The sequence below is a fragment of the Penicillium riverlandense genome (assembly GCF_028828495.1).
Source record: "Penicillium riverlandense strain IBT 135883 chromosome Unknown utg000001l_segment0_segment0, whole genome shotgun sequence".
Classification (NCBI taxonomy): domain Eukaryota; kingdom Fungi; phylum Ascomycota; class Eurotiomycetes; order Eurotiales; family Aspergillaceae; genus Penicillium; species Penicillium riverlandense.
Window position 1 is genome coordinate 3710857 of NW_026643194.1, and position 16581 is coordinate 3727437.

The 16581-nt window shown below is 51.5% G+C and overlaps 7 protein-coding genes across 7 annotated transcripts; 2 read left to right on the forward strand and 5 right to left on the reverse strand.

Annotated features, from left to right (window-relative positions):
- Window positions 1-414: 414 nt before the first annotated feature.
- Window positions 415-1792, forward strand: N7474_001505 (putative mitochondrial DNA replication protein (Yhm2); the record flags this gene model as incomplete). Its single annotated transcript, XM_057192920.1, has 6 exons — window positions 415-490; window positions 550-574; window positions 636-654; window positions 740-836; window positions 970-1642; window positions 1738-1792. The coding sequence occupies 6 exons, from the start codon at window positions 415-417 to the stop codon at window positions 1790-1792; spliced, it is 945 nt and encodes a 314-aa protein (XP_057057873.1).
- A 2211-nt stretch (window positions 1793-4003) lies between these two features.
- Window positions 4004-6820, reverse strand: N7474_001506 (uncharacterized protein; the record flags this gene model as incomplete). The annotated part of the gene is made up of 3 exons (XM_057192921.1): window positions 4004-6374; window positions 6424-6638; window positions 6707-6820. The coding sequence occupies 3 exons, from the start codon at window positions 6818-6820 to the stop codon at window positions 4004-4006; spliced, it is 2700 nt and encodes an 899-aa protein (XP_057057874.1).
- A 684-nt stretch (window positions 6821-7504) lies between these two features.
- Window positions 7505-10147, reverse strand: N7474_001507 (uncharacterized protein; the record flags this gene model as incomplete). The annotated part of the gene is made up of 3 exons (XM_057192922.1): window positions 7505-9118; window positions 9168-9551; window positions 9602-10147. The coding sequence occupies 3 exons, from the start codon at window positions 10145-10147 to the stop codon at window positions 7505-7507; spliced, it is 2544 nt and encodes an 847-aa protein (XP_057057875.1).
- Window positions 10148-10425: 278 nt separating this feature from the next.
- N7474_001508 (NAD(P)-dependent oxidoreductase) lies at window positions 10426-11157 on the forward strand (the record flags this gene model as incomplete). The annotated part of the gene is made up of 1 exon (XM_057192923.1): window positions 10426-11157. The coding sequence occupies one exon, from the start codon at window positions 10426-10428 to the stop codon at window positions 11155-11157; it is 732 nt and encodes a 243-aa protein (XP_057057876.1).
- Window positions 11158-11310: 153 nt separating this feature from the next.
- Window positions 11311-12847, reverse strand: N7474_001509 (putative cAMP receptor-like protein; the record flags this gene model as incomplete). Its single annotated transcript, XM_057192924.1, has 4 exons — window positions 11311-11631; window positions 11688-12281; window positions 12330-12531; window positions 12588-12847. 4 exons carry the CDS (start codon window positions 12845-12847, stop codon window positions 11311-11313), a joined length of 1377 nt encoding a protein of 458 aa, XP_057057877.1.
- A 991-nt stretch (window positions 12848-13838) lies between these two features.
- On the reverse strand, window positions 13839-14947 carry N7474_001510 (cyclin-dependent serine/threonine-protein kinase phoA; the record flags this gene model as incomplete). The annotated part of the gene is made up of 3 exons (XM_057192925.1): window positions 13839-14753; window positions 14822-14845; window positions 14900-14947. 3 exons carry the CDS (start codon window positions 14945-14947, stop codon window positions 13839-13841), a joined length of 987 nt encoding a protein of 328 aa, XP_057057878.1.
- A 153-nt stretch (window positions 14948-15100) lies between these two features.
- On the reverse strand, window positions 15101-16240 carry N7474_001511 (putative SIR2 family histone deacetylase; the record flags this gene model as incomplete). The annotated part of the gene is made up of 1 exon (XM_057192926.1): window positions 15101-16240. One exon carries the CDS (start codon window positions 16238-16240, stop codon window positions 15101-15103), a length of 1140 nt encoding a protein of 379 aa, XP_057057879.1.
- Between the last annotated feature and the right edge of the window lie 341 nt (window positions 16241-16581).

Consider the following 16581-nt stretch of genomic DNA (forward strand, 5'->3'; position numbering starts at 1 on the left):
AGAAGAATAGTTCACCGCGAGGTAGTAGCAAAATCACCAGTACGATGGATCCTAATTTTCTGTAAACCTATGATCGACAATCACAGGCCAGTCACGTTGCCTAGGCACTAGCAGTATGGAAGGTACTTGGTACCTGATAGGCTGAGTGGATTCCCTGCAAGGCGGAGGTACCAGGTACTGCCGGGAGGATCCAGTCCAGCCCATCCGACCGTCCCAAGCTCTTGCTGATTCCCCTATATGTAACTCTTCTCTCGGTCTCTCCCTTTTCTCCTCCTCCACACCCACTTCTCTCACCTCGACTTCCCGACTCACTCCCCTCTTCTTCTCTTCCCACCTTTTGTGATCCATTCGGCGCCGCAGCCCCCCTACATCCCTTGGTCAGGGCCCCTTTCAGTGCATCCCCAAGTGCCCCAGATGTCTACCACCACCCCGGAGAAGGCTTCGGCCCCCGCGTTGGAGAGAAAGCCCGTCAAGTTCAGCAACCTGTTGCGTAAGGATCCTTTCTTTGTCTCGACAGGGCCCAGTGGTCTAACTTTCGGTCTTTTGCAGTGGGCGCTGGATTGAACATGTTCGAGTATGTCACCTCCTACCGAGGAACATGTCCCATACGATAATAGATGCTAATTGATCTCTAGGGTCACAACGCTTGGACAGGTACGGCCGCCAAAATCCCCCTCCGAATACCGACACAATTGATCCCCCGCCGAAACCAGGGATACTGACCGATGGACCATTATAGCCGCTGGAAGTGACCAAGACAACCATGGCCGCAAACCGGGGCGACAGCTTCGCCGGTGCTATGGGTCGGATTTGGGGTCGTGGCGGGATCCTCGGTTGTAAGTGACGCTGATCCTGATTCCTCCGATGAGCGCAAGTTACGGTGGTGTGGGGATGTGCCCACACCCCGGACAAGTCCCCGACAAAAAAAAAAATTTTTGCAGAGGCTAATACCGACGGAAATTGAAATAGACTATCAAGGACTCATTCCGTGGGCCTGGATTGAGGCTTCTACTAAGGGCGCCGTGCTGCTGTTCGTCGCCTCCGAGGCGGAGTACGGCGCCAAGGTGCTCGGTGCGCCCGACTTTCTGGCTGGTATCAGTGCTGGTATGGCCGGTGGTGTTGCCCAGGCCTATGCGACTATGGGCTTCTGTACCTGTATGAAGACGGTCGAGATCACCAAGCACAAGATGGCTGCGTCGGGCGTCAAGCCTCCCGGCACCTTCGCGACCTTCATGGATATTTACCGCAAGGAGGGCATCCGTGGTATCAACCGTGGTGTCAATGCCGTGGCTATCCGTCAGACGACCAACTGGGGCTCACGCTTTGGTCTGTCGCGTCTGGCTGAGACCGCCATCCGCAAGGTGACCAACAAGGAAGATAGCCAGAAGCTGTCCGCCTTCGAGAAGATCCTGGCCTCTGGCCTTGGTGGTGGTCTGTCCGCTTGGAACCAACCTATCGAGGTTATCCGCGTCGAGATGCAGAGCAAGACCGAGGACCCCAACCGGCCCAAGAACTTGACTGTCGGTAAGACCTTCAAGTACATCTACGACTCCAACGGCATCAAGGGTCTCTACCGGGGTGTGACCCCCCGTATCGGCCTGGGCATCTGGCAGACCGTCTGCATGGTTGCTCTGGGTGACATGTACGTTTCAATCTTTCCTTTTTCTTCCTGTCCTCATTGATTTATCCTTCGCTTGCATGTGATACCTCGGACTAACCACTGCTACACTGAAATAGGGCTAAAGAGGCAGTCGAGAAACTGACTGGCGAGGCTGTCACTGCGAAGCACTAAAGAGAAGGTTTGAGATACCCTTCTGCTGTGCAGTCGTTTTCTGGTCATTGTATGCACCGGGATATGACCTGTCAAGATTGATCATGAACAAGCCCATTACTTATTTGCCTCCGAGTACGGGAGGGCCGACTCGATACTAGGTACCCGTTGATTACTGCCGTGGTGACTATTGTGATATCATCGTGCTTTTATTCCCCTTTGTGTCTGCGCTTTCGAGCAGCTTTATTTATTTCCTACTGTATCCATTTAGATGCTCATAGAATCGTGAACTAAAAGGCCTTTCTCCGAAAACGCTCTATTCTCCACACAATTGTATTCTCCACTAGTTCAGCCATCATTATTATGGAATTGGATAGCTATCTAGCTTCTTGTCAGAAACAATGATCAACATTTGAGCCCTTAAACGAGAATGACCCCAGCGAACCGGAACATAGAAATTAGAATATCCTTCCTCCTACAGTACCTGCATAGCCGATTCCTGTACAGGACATAGCCGATTATCCCAAGTTCTCCGCTGCCTGTCTCTGTTGTCACCGCCCTCTGGCCCAAAAATCCGATTTCGGGGGGCGCAAATCGGCCCTTTCAGTTTTCGGTACCTTCGGCGATGGTCGTCGATAAGAGTTAGTCGTGCCGGTATAATTAATCTCATTCGATACTTTTCCATACCTGAATGAGCTTAGGCGTGTTATTTACTGCTGAATGTAATTTATCATTCGGCTCTGGGGGATTGACCTCGGTTGACCTTCGGCTTGGAATACTGAACTCAGTTTCATTAAGGGGCGTCTCTTGGTATATAAGAGAAATAACCCCGTGCAATTGGGTTTAATGAAATTTTTACCTTTACCCAATGAGCGCCCTATATAGCGCTTAGCCAGTCGATTCAATTGATATTGCACCCAGTCGGGTTACGAAACCTCAGACCGAATATAGACTAGATTACTACGAACCTATAAAAGAAATTCATAGAGGCATAGCTCTCACCTTCCTTTGCTTAGAACGTGCATTCTTCAAATAAGCCTAGACAATATACTAAGCTAAGTGATTACTATTCTAAAAATATAAGAGTGGGTTAAAAATAACACAGCGAAATGTAGACAAGTCCGCATATTCGCTTAACTATTGTATCTCGAATACGTTTACTTCTAAAGAATTTTCAAATAGTTTGTTTTAATTCTAAGAATATTATTATCACTGCTCGTAATACCAATGCCTATATCTAGAAACCTTAGAGCATATTGAGCTTTTACATATAGAAGGGACATTCAAAAACTAGCTATATAGGCTAGCGTAAGGATCTTCAGTATATATGTTAAAGCACCGTAAGGCAGAGATAGACTACACTACGAATAAGACTATAGAGAAATGGCATTTTAAGCGGCTGGATGACTGTCTTAGGAATGTGGTAAATTCACCATATCCAAATTTTGAGCCTACTAAGCCCGTTGCTTGGGACATATGGCCTGAGTGATCGGTGTGTAATACTGGCGGTGACGTGTTGAAGCTTTAAAATTAGAAGGACAGATATTCTGCTAGCAGAGTTAAGCGTATACCTGCTTTGTGAATTACCGCGATTCCCGTAGAAGGGGTTTTGTTATGACCGTAAAACGTGTAAGTGTCGGAATAATTGAGACACAGAAATATATAAAAGTGCCATGAAGAGCAACGAGCTAATATCGGACAAATGTCAAAAGCTTGTTGTTTATTGAATGCACTATCACTTGCTTCATCATAGACAAGAGCCAGGAATACCTTCAGATACGGAGCCATTTATGGATTAGTATATCATTTCCCATATCAAATCCAATAGCACGAAGCAACTGTAACCAACACCCATGATCGCATTATTAATTAGATTGATGAATAAATCACAGTAGATCCAACCTGATTTACTAGACAAAAACCAATGTGAACTACAATAGCTTGTTAGAAGAGAAACCTGCCTGGAATCGGCAATAGATGGGACTCTAGCAAATACACATTCATTATCTCTGGGGATTTTCTATCCATCACTGCTCTCATCATAATCATGAACTTCGTCACTATCATCCTGGTCACCAAATCCCCTTCACTGTCCTCCTCTTCACTGCCGTCTTGATAATCATTGCCATCGTCACTATCATCGGATTGCGGGCGTCTGAGTCTGTCATGTAGAATGCATGTTCTGAGAAAAGAAAGCCCGGGAACCCCGCCCGTTCAAGGAGGCAACTAGTATCAGCAAATCACTTCATCCTGTTTGCGCTTTATTCCGCTCTTCATCAAATTTCCAGCTTCATCAGTATAGAGCGTCGGAAGGTGCATTGTGTTGGAAAATGAGATCAATCGCCGGGCTCTCGTGCTGATTTCCTCTATCGGAAGCCCATCCATCCAATCCACGAAGCTGTTGGCTCTCTTGGCTGCCAAATCCCCGGTGCAAGAAGGATAAACAGTCCACATAGATCCGTTTTCTCCCGTGCAAGTCACACGAAATGCGAGTCTCTTCGCTGGATCGTCATCACGAGCATCCGAAGCCCACATACAAGAATGTTTCTTATTGACAATCTCAGCCTTTATTCTCACTTCTTTGCAAGACGTATCGTGGTCTGCAAAAGAAAGCAGTAACGGAAACCAAGGGGTCACATAAGCTCGATGCATGTTCGATGTGTGTTTGTGGATTTTGGGTCCATGTGTGCCTTGCAGTAGCTTCATCCGTAAAGACAACTCATGAGATGATATTGATGTAGCTGACTTCTGATTAGAACCAGTCTCGAAAGGGATGGAAGCGTTTAACACCACGCCGTCTTCATCAGTTGTGATCTCCAAGCCTTCAAACTGATCACCTTCATGCTGAATATCAATGTTCACAGACTGATAATCTGCAGAACATGTACCGGTAGGCTCTACTGCCTGTCCAGCAGCCGTCTGTTGTCGTTGAGTGACATGTTGCAACACTTCTCGGACTTTCTCCAGCTGAGTCCTATCCATGACACGTCTTCTTTTCTGATTAGAAGAAAGAAGCCTTGGGCGAGCACACGCTTGATTTATCGCTCCATCTGGTGTAGTTCTCTTAGTGCCTGCCCGTAAGAGGAGTATCATAAGCAGCGCAGTCGATAGAGACTCTGCCGATGTTTCAAGAAGTTCGACGTCTTGTTGTGAAAAACCAGAAACTTCAAGCCACGCCCTAAGACGTGGGTCAAGGTTTTGCATCGTAACTTTCTCCCCTCCTTGTTTCTCTCTCGCGTACAGACGAATGACTTCAAGTACAATCAGACTTGTAGCGCAGGCGCTAGATTTAATTCCTCGAATCCCCGCAAAGACGGCTGCAAATCGGAAAATTGCTGAAACTCTCGCCGCCTTGTGCCAATGGTCACTCCACAGAGCTACCAGTGGTGAGGGGCATGAGATATACAAGCGGCGCTGGCGTCGGTGCTCAATCCAAGACCTCCACTTGTGGGAGGAATCAAGCTGAATCATAAATGGTATGACCCATGGGTTGTTTTCAAACAAGATTTTCTCAGCTTCGGCATCACATACTAGAACAACATCTACAAAGCTTCGCGATATGAGGCTCATGTTAAGCTGCTGAAGTGTACTGATAGGTCGGCTATCGGGAAATATCTGCATCCCTGGGCCCACAGATAGAGGGCGACGAAACGTAGCCGTCCAGAGCAGAATGTTTGAGGCATTGAAGCCACATTGAGCGAGTGCTGAAGGTATTGAAGCATCCGGTGAAGCATCTCTACCAGGATTTCCCCAGACACCTTCGTTGAGGACTATTCCGAGGCGAGAAATGCGGTTTCCAACAGGAAGCAAACATTCCACATGCTTACTGTCCGCCGCTGACAGCTCATCTAGGGCGTCCTGTAACCACTTGAATTCGCCGTCCTTTGCTTGTTCAGGACCTTGAGAAGTGCCATTATCTTCAAAAACCTGACGTTGGAAAATCTCGATATGTACCCGCAGACCTGGCTGAGTATCAGCCGCCGCCCAAAGCGCGTTCTGACACATTTCCTTGGTGTATCTCCGAAGAATGCCACCATTATCGGCTGTTTTGAGTTTCTTGTGATATTCTGTGCGAACATTTGGGAATTCTCGGATATCTGGATCCAATGATCCTTTCAGTTGTAGAGAATATTGATGCCTTTCCCAAGACGAGATGAATGATCCCTGGAGAAGTGGTGAAATTAGGTTGAGGCCGACAAATGAGAAGCCATCCTCGCCCTCAAGTGGAGCGCCAAACGCGTTTTCGAGTTCTTTCGGTGGGAGTGACTGAAACGCTCGAGTCATTCCCATCTCTAGCACATTGCTGCATACCTCTCTGACAGCGGGATCAACACTGCGAGGCAAGACCAGCCTCCACAGTTTGATGAAGTTGGGGACACGCGATCCCTCACCTCTCTTGATCACAAAGTAGTGAAGTGTATTATATGCACCATTTTTGATCTGCCGGATATGATATGAAACTCGCTGGTGTGTATCGTTGGACTGTCCAACGTAACTTCGCCAGTAATTATCAAAGCGTACGTCTATGACATAGTCAAGATATCCTTCGTCTGCTGTCCAAGAAAGGTTGTTCCTGATCTGCGCTTCGCGAACCTCGTCTAACCTTTACTAATGTTAGCCTTAAATATTCAGACAGAAACTTTGAAACTTACAAGGCTCTTGTGATTGTCTGTCCTTGTAAGTGTCGGATTGTTGGATCGACAGCATCAACAAGTCGTGAGGCAAGCTCTTCGGGGCTGTCAAAAAGGCCGATAACCTCGCGATACGGCAGTGGTGTGTCTTGGCAGAACCCACTCTCGAGCTTCCGAATTAGAGCGAGATATATCTCAAAGAGAACAGGAAACACAACCGCAGGTTGAATGGGTGCCTAGTAGTTTTCGTTTCTGATGTTAGGCTTAAAAGAATTGAGAATTCGTCTACCTCCAAGGGTCTCACCTCATTGCTTAGTGCTGCTTTTTGTTGCGCAGTAGCGGGTATGGGCGTGTACCGGGATTGGCTAGAAGCGATAGTAGCAGGTGCTCTAGCCGTCTCCTCTTTTGCAGGTTCCATCAGCCGGTGTGAGGAAAGAGGGCGCTCTGGACAGTCGCTGCTGTGGAGTTTGCGGCGACATGTGTGGCAGGGAACTATCAACGGGCACTCCACATTGAGATGGCCGGGCTCTCGACAGAATCGGCAAGGGTTCGGACAGTGGTGTATGAAATGATCTTTGCCTCCGCAGTTTCGACACACATCTGCTCTGGCTTCGTACCACATCTCGATATCCATAATGCAGCAGGCAGATTGATGATCTGTCAATACGGTTCAAAGCTGGTGAAGCGCAGTTGGAGAAAAAGAGGCAAATGGTAAGATGGGTATTTGTGATTGTTGGGGGTGAAAAGGTGAGACAGAGAGCATAGATAGGTTGTCTGAGAAGGAAATAGGAAAGGAAGAAATGGTACATCTGTTGGAAAGTCCAAACATCGTTACGTCAGGTGGCTATCAAGCTAGATGTTTATATGATCTTGGATCCGAATAGAGAATCGTTATTCCACCCTGAGCCCCTTTCTTGTACTTGTTTAGAGAAATAAACGCCCCTTTATTCTTCAAATCCGTAGACATATCACAGCAGACCTGGAAGCCACCAAGCCTAGTCGGAGGAGGGCTGGACGAATCTGAAATCGCTTGATACCTGCCTGTCTCAGATAGCACCCTCCGTAGGCCTGCCACTCTACTAGGTACTATATACATACGATCCTATGCACGTCCTGTATCCCATTCCACTTCTTTAGCCGACTCGACCCAATTGTACCAGTCGACCTCGCCGTCCAGATCCATTGGGATATCTAAGCTGGAAAATTCGGCGGGTGCGCTATTATCCGCCCACAGCCAGGGGACCACGCCCGCCTGATGGGCCGGAGACGGGTTATTCACATTGAAAGGATCCATCGGAGTAGTGGTCGACAGAGCCGGTCCGAAGTCGTTGGAAGCAGCACTTGACAGGTTCTGGCCTGAGTGCGAACCAGCATGATACGTTGGTTCAACGGCCGATTGGGAGCGGCTTTCCATGTCGCTCTGAGGATCGATATTAGTCCCAAAAAAGGGATCCGAGAGACTGGCAGCCCTCGTGGCGTTGTCCCCAGGTACACGGGCGGTGGCACTGCTTGTACACCCGGCTCCAGCCGGCACTGGAACTAGTAAATGATGCCACCGCTTAATAAAGAACTCTGCGGCATTGGCATCCTTGGCTGAAGAGAGCCCCGGACTCGAAGAGGGCACCGGCATCTTTCGGTCCTCCCTCTCCAGGTGTTCGGCAGCCGGGGCATCCCCTCGCAGCCTCTCCAGCTCCATCTCGCGGTGCTGGCGGGCCTGACCCATCAGCTTCCGCAAGGGGAACCAGATTCGCAGATTTTTGTCCATGTGCGATTGGGTCGGAATGAGCCACACACTGTGGAGGGCCACCCAGGCCCTCTCGACAAGGGGCGACCACGGACGCCGCGTAATTTCAATCAAAAGGTACACCACCGCGTGCCAATGGGTGTAGGTTTGGAAAAGCCAGCGCCAGTGGCGGCAGGCTTGCTCGGAGTTCAGGGCATGATTATACTCGGCGACCTCGATGGCCGCCACCAAAAGCTTGCTTCGAAGTTCGTCGGAGAAGTGTTCACTGGGCGAAGAGAAGAGCACAGGCAGATAGGTCAGAAGTGTCATCTTGGCCATCCAAATTTGTGCGACTGTAACTTGCACCCAATACGAAATGTTCCCAGATTTGGTCGAATATTGCAGAAATTCCCGTTCGAGAATCTCGTAATACCCATTCAGCAGGCGGCTCTGTTCTTCCATGCTCGGGGCCTGGTTCTTGAAACTGGGCGCCATCATCTGTCTGGTGATCTCGCACATGTTAATCGAAATACGCATAATGGACGTGTCGGTCAAACCCTCGCGCTCTGGAGGCATTTCTTTCAGATCAGGATGAAGATCTCCTTCGTTGATATTCAGAGGTCGCTTGGTGTCGTAGGTGCCGGCTGCAATGGTCACGTCCATACCTTGGTCTTCCGATGCTCGCACATCCAGGAAGCACAAGACCCACCAGACTCTTCGTCGCATCTCAATCTCAAATGGAGTGAGGTGCTTGAAATTGGTGCCGTCACGATGTAACCCGAGAGCCTGGCCCATTCTGATGGCCATCCCCGTCATCATCCACACAAACCGTGGGCTGTCATGCCGGCGAACCAGAGCCAGAAAGATAGCAAATGCCTGCACCAGAACCAAATCAGGCACATTGAAAAAATCAGCCCTTGCAAGCGCATGTTCCAGGCCAAGACGGAATTTGAGATTGAGCTCGGCTTTGGTAGATCCAAAATTGATGATGACCTGAACGACCGTCAGTCTTAATTCTTGTCCATCCATAATATCAACATACATCATCGTCCTCCATTGAAGTGATGGCCGCGTAGTAGATCGAGAAGATCAAGGCCTCATTTCCAGGTTTGAGGCTCGTCAAGTCACTCCCGCGAAGCTCCCGGACCATCTTCTCAACGGAAGGGCGATGGACGATCTGTGCGAAGACATTGACGTTCTCACAGAAAACATCCAAGAGAAAAGGTATCTGAGATGGTAACGGATGGAACTCGCGTAAATCGGGGATAAAAGGGCTCAAGTTGTGTCGAAATAAGAATGCATGGCGCTCGGAAGGCGTGCGGCCGAGTTCCTGAGTAGACTGGGTCTTTCTCGTTGAGGTGTCATCGTCCGAGCTGTCAGAATCCCCTAGTAGAAGACCTCGAGTGTCCATCTTCAGTCCATCGAGCTGGATCATAACGTCAATTCAGGCAATACGACAGGAGCAGACTGACATACCTCATCGGTGACCCGGGACCAGAAACCACTACTAAAGTAGCGGCTTTGGCTGGCATCCTGGAGAACTAATCTCCCAAACTGCTTCTGAACATTGCCTTCATGCGTCGACGAAGCATTCTCCTGGTGGACCGGATCTGGACCTTGCGAGGAGCTGTCCGGCGAGTGGACCGCCGAAGAACCCCCGGTCAAGTTAGCCTGTTCGAGCTGACCGCGCAGCTCTGTGACGAGGGTCTCGAGGCTGTGAATTCTCTCCATGATATGGTCTGCCACGGGGGCACCCTGTGCTGCCTGCTGATTAGATATCAGACGTCGGGCCCATCTCGGCGGACGATCAGCGGATGGAAAGACACAGGTGATGTTTGCACGACGGCAATTCGAGCACGGAGATTTTTTGTCGCAGCGGACCTTGCGACTGCGACAGACGACGCAGCTGCGCAGCTTGGGGGTCGCCTTGGGCGGGGAGCTCGCGCGTTTCTCGGCATCCAAGACCGAGGCGACCGCGCTCATTGTCAGTGGCGCTGAAGCTGTGGGCGGTGCTTGTGCCATGCTAGCATAGCATTATTAACGCCTGAATTCTTTTCGGCTGACTCTCGCGTTAGTCTCGCTCTCCGGTTTGTTTAATGCGTTGGGCGATGGTGGGTATGTAATCAATGCCGTCAGCGCGAAGAAACGCCGAATAACTCTAACTCGGTCAGCCTCGCGCAGCCTTCGGGGACTACAATGTAGATAAAAAGCAGCGTCGGGCCCGCTGTCAGGAAATCAGATTAACAAACAACGCAAAGCACCCACACTTTCATCCATCCAAATTTTGATAAGCAATCACGATGACCTCCACCATCAAAACCGTTGCGTTCCTCGGCGCTAGTGGCGGCGTGGGCCTCGCAGCCCTAAAGCACACTCTCGCGGCCGGCCACCAGTGCATCGCGCTATGCCGCTATCCCTCCAAGCTCACAGACATCTTCACGCCAGAGACAACACCCAATCTCAAAGTTGTTCAGGGCAACGCCCATGATGTCGCCGCCGTGTCCAAGTGTCTGCTCACGGAAGACGGCAAGCTGGTCGACCTGATCGTGAGCACCATCGGAGGCAAGCCCATTATCTCTAAGATGACCATCGACGACCCAAAAGTCTGCCAAAAGGGTGCGACAGTTCTCCTCGAAGCACTTGCCCAGGTGCGCCGCGACGGCGCCACGGGTCACCCGCAGATTATTGCCTGCAGCTCCCGGGGCATATCAAACTTTGGCCGCGACAGCCCGATGATTCTGGATCCGCTTTACCATTGCATCCTCAAGGTGCCGCATGTTGATAAAAAGGCCATGGAAGATATCTTATCTGGAAGTGGCGAGAACTACACCATCATTCGTCCCGCCCTTTTGCTGGAAGGCGAGAAGAAAAAGAAGATCCACGTCGGAGTGGAGGATATCAAGACCGGAAGGGAGTCTACGGCCGTTGGATATACGATTTCCAAAGAGGATACGGGGAAATGGGTCGCGGACAACCTTATCTTGTGCGAGGGTCCGCAGTACTTGAACAAGTTCGTGTCGTTGAACAACTGATCGAGGATCTGATATATCTCCACTGTTGTGATACTGTAATTACCATCTTTTAGCATTTGTTTCCCATTCAAGTCAGTATTAGAAATTATAGATGTCTCAGCCCATTAGGCATGATATTATATACTTGTACATCGCCCGAAACCCACAATCCCCTCACCTAACTCCAGCCAATTCCTGTAGACTATCATCCGAATGATGCCCCACCGTACTATGCGAGACTCGGGAATCTCGCACCTCTCTCTGCGAGCACTGCGCCGGCCCACCTACACTGATGGGTGCAATCTTCGACAACAACGGCACACGAGCACGCATATCAGCCCAGAGAGATTTGCAGGCCGGCCACGAGATAGAGACATAGATAAGGCAGTTCCAGAATCCCTGGAGCGGAAGTACGAAGCTGGAGGCGTAATTGAGACCAAACACAAAGGCTTCCGGGTAGGCGAGGGCGTATACTCGATTGATGGTTGAGGGGACCTGAGACAATCGGTTATTAGTGCTTCTATCTTTTGAATGAAGGGGGGCTAACGTACCCATGTCACGAGCAATGCGATGAAATACAGGATTGCGTACTTGAAATACGCACAGGTCGCTGTGTCGGCCGCTGCCACTGCCACTGCACGGCGCTGCGAGTGCGAGTCTGTTGTTTCGGAGCGCACGGGCTTGGGGGTGGAGATATCGGTACGGAGAGGACTCGGAGGGAGTTTTGATGTAGATGGTGGATCTGGGATTGGACTTATCCCGTGGCTGTAGGGAACAATATAGCCACCACCGACGTTGCCACTACTACCTCCCTCGATGGTGACGGAGTATGGGCTGAAGTTCGACGAGGTAAAGCTGCGGCAAGGCACCGTGCGGGTGGCAGTCATGGAGCGGCGCTCCGGGGACGAACAGGCGATCTCGCTGGTGACTTGGATGCCTGCCAGCTTGTTGAAGGGGGCTTCCGGTTGGACATCCGTGTCGAGGGAGTCCATGGCTCCGAGACTCCGTAGCTGGCTTCGCTTCTGAAAGATGATTGTCCCTGCACGCAGGTAGATGGTAAATGTCAAGGAGATGACAAACCAGACCGGGCCGTAGAAGACGGCTATACGGAGGAAATCCCATTTTATGGAGATCCAGCACCATAGCTGCAGATGTTAGTATCTCGGAAGACCTTATCCTCAAGTCAGACTCACAATAGCAGAGCCATAGACTCGCCCCCGAGCTTGAGATTTGATGAAAAAGTACGCAAAGGCGGGAATAAATGGCAGGCCATAGCAGCACACAGCGTATTTCCACTCCAGTCGACGCAATTGCTCCGAATTGTATTTGTGGAAGAAGGTCAAGTAGACATTGCACGCCATGGCGAAGGTCCAGAGGGCGTCGGCCGGCATGAACCTGAGCATCATCAGAGATAAGGCACGAGAGACCAAAGAAGAATAGCGTATATGTACCATTGAATGAGAAATGCCTGCAGCTGGCACAGCGGACCCCCAACCCCAGCATGAATGCCATCCTGCGAGATGAGAGTCGCGATATTGGTCATGATATTACCCCAGCAAGCGTAAAAGACCAGACGATTAATAGGCTTCCGAAAGCCCCTGGAGCCGATGAATGTGGTGAAAATGACAAAAGTCCCGATCAGCGAGATGGCCGAGCAGACGCGCTCTGTGGCCGAGATGGCGTCTAACTGCCTTTGCGTGGCCGACGACATAGTTTCATATTCTGTTGTCTATATGTCGACCTTGCTAGAGCACGCGAAATTAAACAGACGAAGCATTTACTGCCCGATTTCACCCCCGACGAGGCGTAGAGATAAACCAGAATGTGGGCTCGACGACCCGACAGCGCGGAGGGTGATTATCTGGTCTCAGCCTGCTTACTCCCTGCACGACCTGCAGTGAACATAAACACAGGTGAGAGGGAAACCCGGCCCGGGTCTGATCTTGTCGTACGGCTTGTAGTTCACTGGCCGAGATGGGGCATCCTGGGGCAGAAGGACTCGGAAGGGAAGAGAAGAGAAGAGAAAGACATATTGCCAATAGTTCCTCCCTCCTACTGACGAAAAAGGATATAAAACTCCACAGGTCTTGCCGGGATGATGTCTGCCACCGAACAGTAATGGCGGCCAGATTCCAGCACGTGAGTCTCGTCAGGATTTAGTGTAAGCCTCGGAGATATGGTTTATGTACGACCTTGCTCCTGCCTGTTCTCACCCCAAGGACGTGGGATAGCCTGGAGCAAAGCAGCTTGGCGATGCCCAGACAAACCCGGGCCAGTGACGCTTTCTGATCGGGAGGAAACAGATCAATCGCGTGACACCAGCCGGAACGAGTCGGACATGGCAACCGTCAATAGTCCATGCGGGAGGCGGCCCAATCCCAATGTTGCCAAAAGGGCCAGAGTCGAGAGGCAAACAGAAAGCGATGACGAAAAGGAGGATTCTCAAATAGGCATAGACACCTAGGCACAGGGGCCTGTTTTTATTGAAGATGGAACGAAGTAGACCGTTAAATTGAATCTAGAGCACGATCCATTTCGAAACGAAGGAAATATAGACACTCCTTGTCTTTCCCAGACCTAACATGCGAATATCAAAGAGAAAAAAAAACATAAAGTAAGAATTATCGGGTATAACGCCTTGTCCACCCATTTCCAATCGTCTAATCTCAAACTCGTCATCTCATCATGCGCAGACACCGCGATCAATAGGCCGGTTGCGGTGGGACCATGCCCCCATACTGGCCGGCCATCTGCTGCTGCTGCTGCTGCTGCTGTTGCTGCAATTGAGCATGGACCTGGGGCAGATCATGGAACCACGGGTGCTGCAGGGCATCGCTGGCGCTGATGCGCATCTCCGGGCGCAGCTGCAGCATGCGATTCAAGAGATCCAGTCCCAAGGGATCGATCTGCGGCAGGATCAGGCCGAGATCGTGCGTTGCGTAGACGTGGAACGTGGGCTTGTATTCCGGCAGCTGGGAAATGCCGGGCCACGAGCGCTCCGACGGCGTGCCCATCAGACGGAAGATCTTCAGCAGCTGGTCCTCGTTGGTCGTGCCGGGGAAGAGCGGCCGGCCCGTATACATTTCCGCCATGATGCACCCAGCGGACCAGATGTCGATGCTGGTGTTATAGGTGCGGCTGCCCAGCAGGACATCCGGGGCCCGATACCACAGGGTGACAACCTCGTTGGAGAAAGTGTTGACGGGGATACCGAAGGCGCGTGCCAGGCCAAAGTCGCCCAGCTTCAACTGCCCCTTCTTGTTGATCAGCAGGTTCTGGGGCTTGAGGTCGCGGTGCAGCACTCGGTTCTCATGACAGAAAGCAATGCCCTTGAGCAGCTGGTGCATGAAGGACTTGATGGTGGCTGGGTCCAGCTGGCCGCGGTCGCCGCGGGTGTCCATGTATCGCTTCAGGTCCTTGTCCATAAACTCAAAGACCAGCATGAGCTTGTTCTCTGTGTGGATGACATCGTAGAGCGACACGATACTCTCATGCTTCAGTTCCTTCATTAAGGAGATCTCGCGGATGGCGGTCGACGGGGTGCCTTCTTCGGAGTCGAGGTGAATTTCCTTCAGGGCGACCATTTCACCCGTCTGGCGATTGCGCCCTTTGAAGACCTGGAGGGTCAGGTCAGTCCGGGTGGTTGGGGGAGGGGGAAGGGAGAGGCGTGGAATCCGGAACATACTGTGGCATAGGTGCCTTCACCGAGCTGTCCGAAAGAGAGTCAGTGATGAGGATGATGGGAGACGAAGAGGGAGCATACCTTCTCCAGCTGCTGGAACGAGCTGGGTTGCTGCGACTTATTGTCCATGGTGAATAATGAATGGATGATGGTTGGGAAGAAGAAGGGGAGCGAGGAAGAGGGAGGGAAGAAGTGCCCCACCAAGTATTAATAGACTCGGACTCAACTAGGTTTATTTGACACTACACAGGATGGGATTAGCTACTTATTTGATTGAAATGTTTATCTATTCTGTGCGATATTCACGAGTCGATCGACTACATGCGGCAAGATACTCTGCGATGGGTGGCTGCACCGCACATTGGCATGATCCTCTTGCGCAAAGAGCACCGCTTCGTTCCTGACGCCGCCGACATTGATGATGGAAATAGGCATGCCCCGGGCTCGCGCTCGCTCCACCAGGCGCCACGCCGAGTAGGTGGCCAGACTGCTCCCTATCACCAGTAGGCGCCCAGCATCGTCAATCGCCTCCTCGGCCGCCGTTTTAACCGCCGGGTCGATGTTCTCGCCAAACATGATCACCGCGGGTTTCAGGATCCCGGCGTTGGACGTCGGCATCCAGGCCCCATCGCTTTCCACCTCGACGTGAGCTCGAGTCCCATCTTTTAGTCTAGGAGGGTCTGTCAAGCAGGTCGGGCAGGAAGGATAGCGGAAGGTCGAATACGGTGCCTCGGCGAGATCGACATCGCCATCGGGGTTGAGCTTCAGACCCTTCCGCCGCTGCTCCTCCGGGTTTTCTGTGTCAAGCGCACCCGATTCAACCATGCGCGCGAGGAATTCCGCCCATGCCGGGTTGAGCTTCTCCAGAGAGGCCTGGAAGTCTGCACGCGGGAACTGATTGCGGCAGCTCGTACAAACGACCGACCGGAGGTAGCCATGTAGCTCAATAGTCGACAGATCCGGGTGCGCCAGGGAATGGAACGAGTCAACGTTCTGTGTCACAACTGAGCTGAGATATCCCTTGGCCCCGAGGTCGCGGATGGCCCAGTGCGTCGAGTTCGGGCGCGCTTTTACGAGTCCCGGCCAGCCGACGAAGCTGCGCGCCCAGTAGCGTTTGCGTGACTCATGGCGGGAGAGAAATTCATGGTAATAGATCGGTCGGTAGGACTGGTTCCTGCGGTAGGTGCCGTTCTCGCCTCGATAGTCTGATAGGCCGGATGCGACGGAGATGCCGGCGCCAGTCAGCAGGACGGTCTGCGAATACCGGCCAACATCGACACCCCGGAGATGGGGGGAGGGCGAGGCCGTTAGGAAGGCAGAGATGGCATCGATGGCTCCGGCAAGGGTGCTCGCGGACGGAGGGACGATAATGGCGGGCGGCAGCGGGCCTGTGAAGGGGATGCGGATGGCGGGTGTCGTCATTGAAGACGCATCGTCTAAGTAGGAGGTGCTCTTGATATCTATAGATGTGGGCTAGAAAAAGCAAAGTCGGAGAGGGAGTGTAGCGTCATGGTGCTGCATGACGCCAGCGTGGGTGTAGAAGGGAAGAACAGGATCATGGAAGAAGGAACACTGGCGGGATTACATGATCGAAGGACAACAACAAGGAATTATAATAATAATACTCTGGACCACCCACTATCATTTCTTCTTGATTTCAGGAACACAAACCAAACGAAGATGCAGCCCCTGCGCAGGCTGCGTCCTAGTCTCTCCAGTCCGCCCGGGATCCTACGTGGCTTTGGCGCTCGCGTCCTCACATC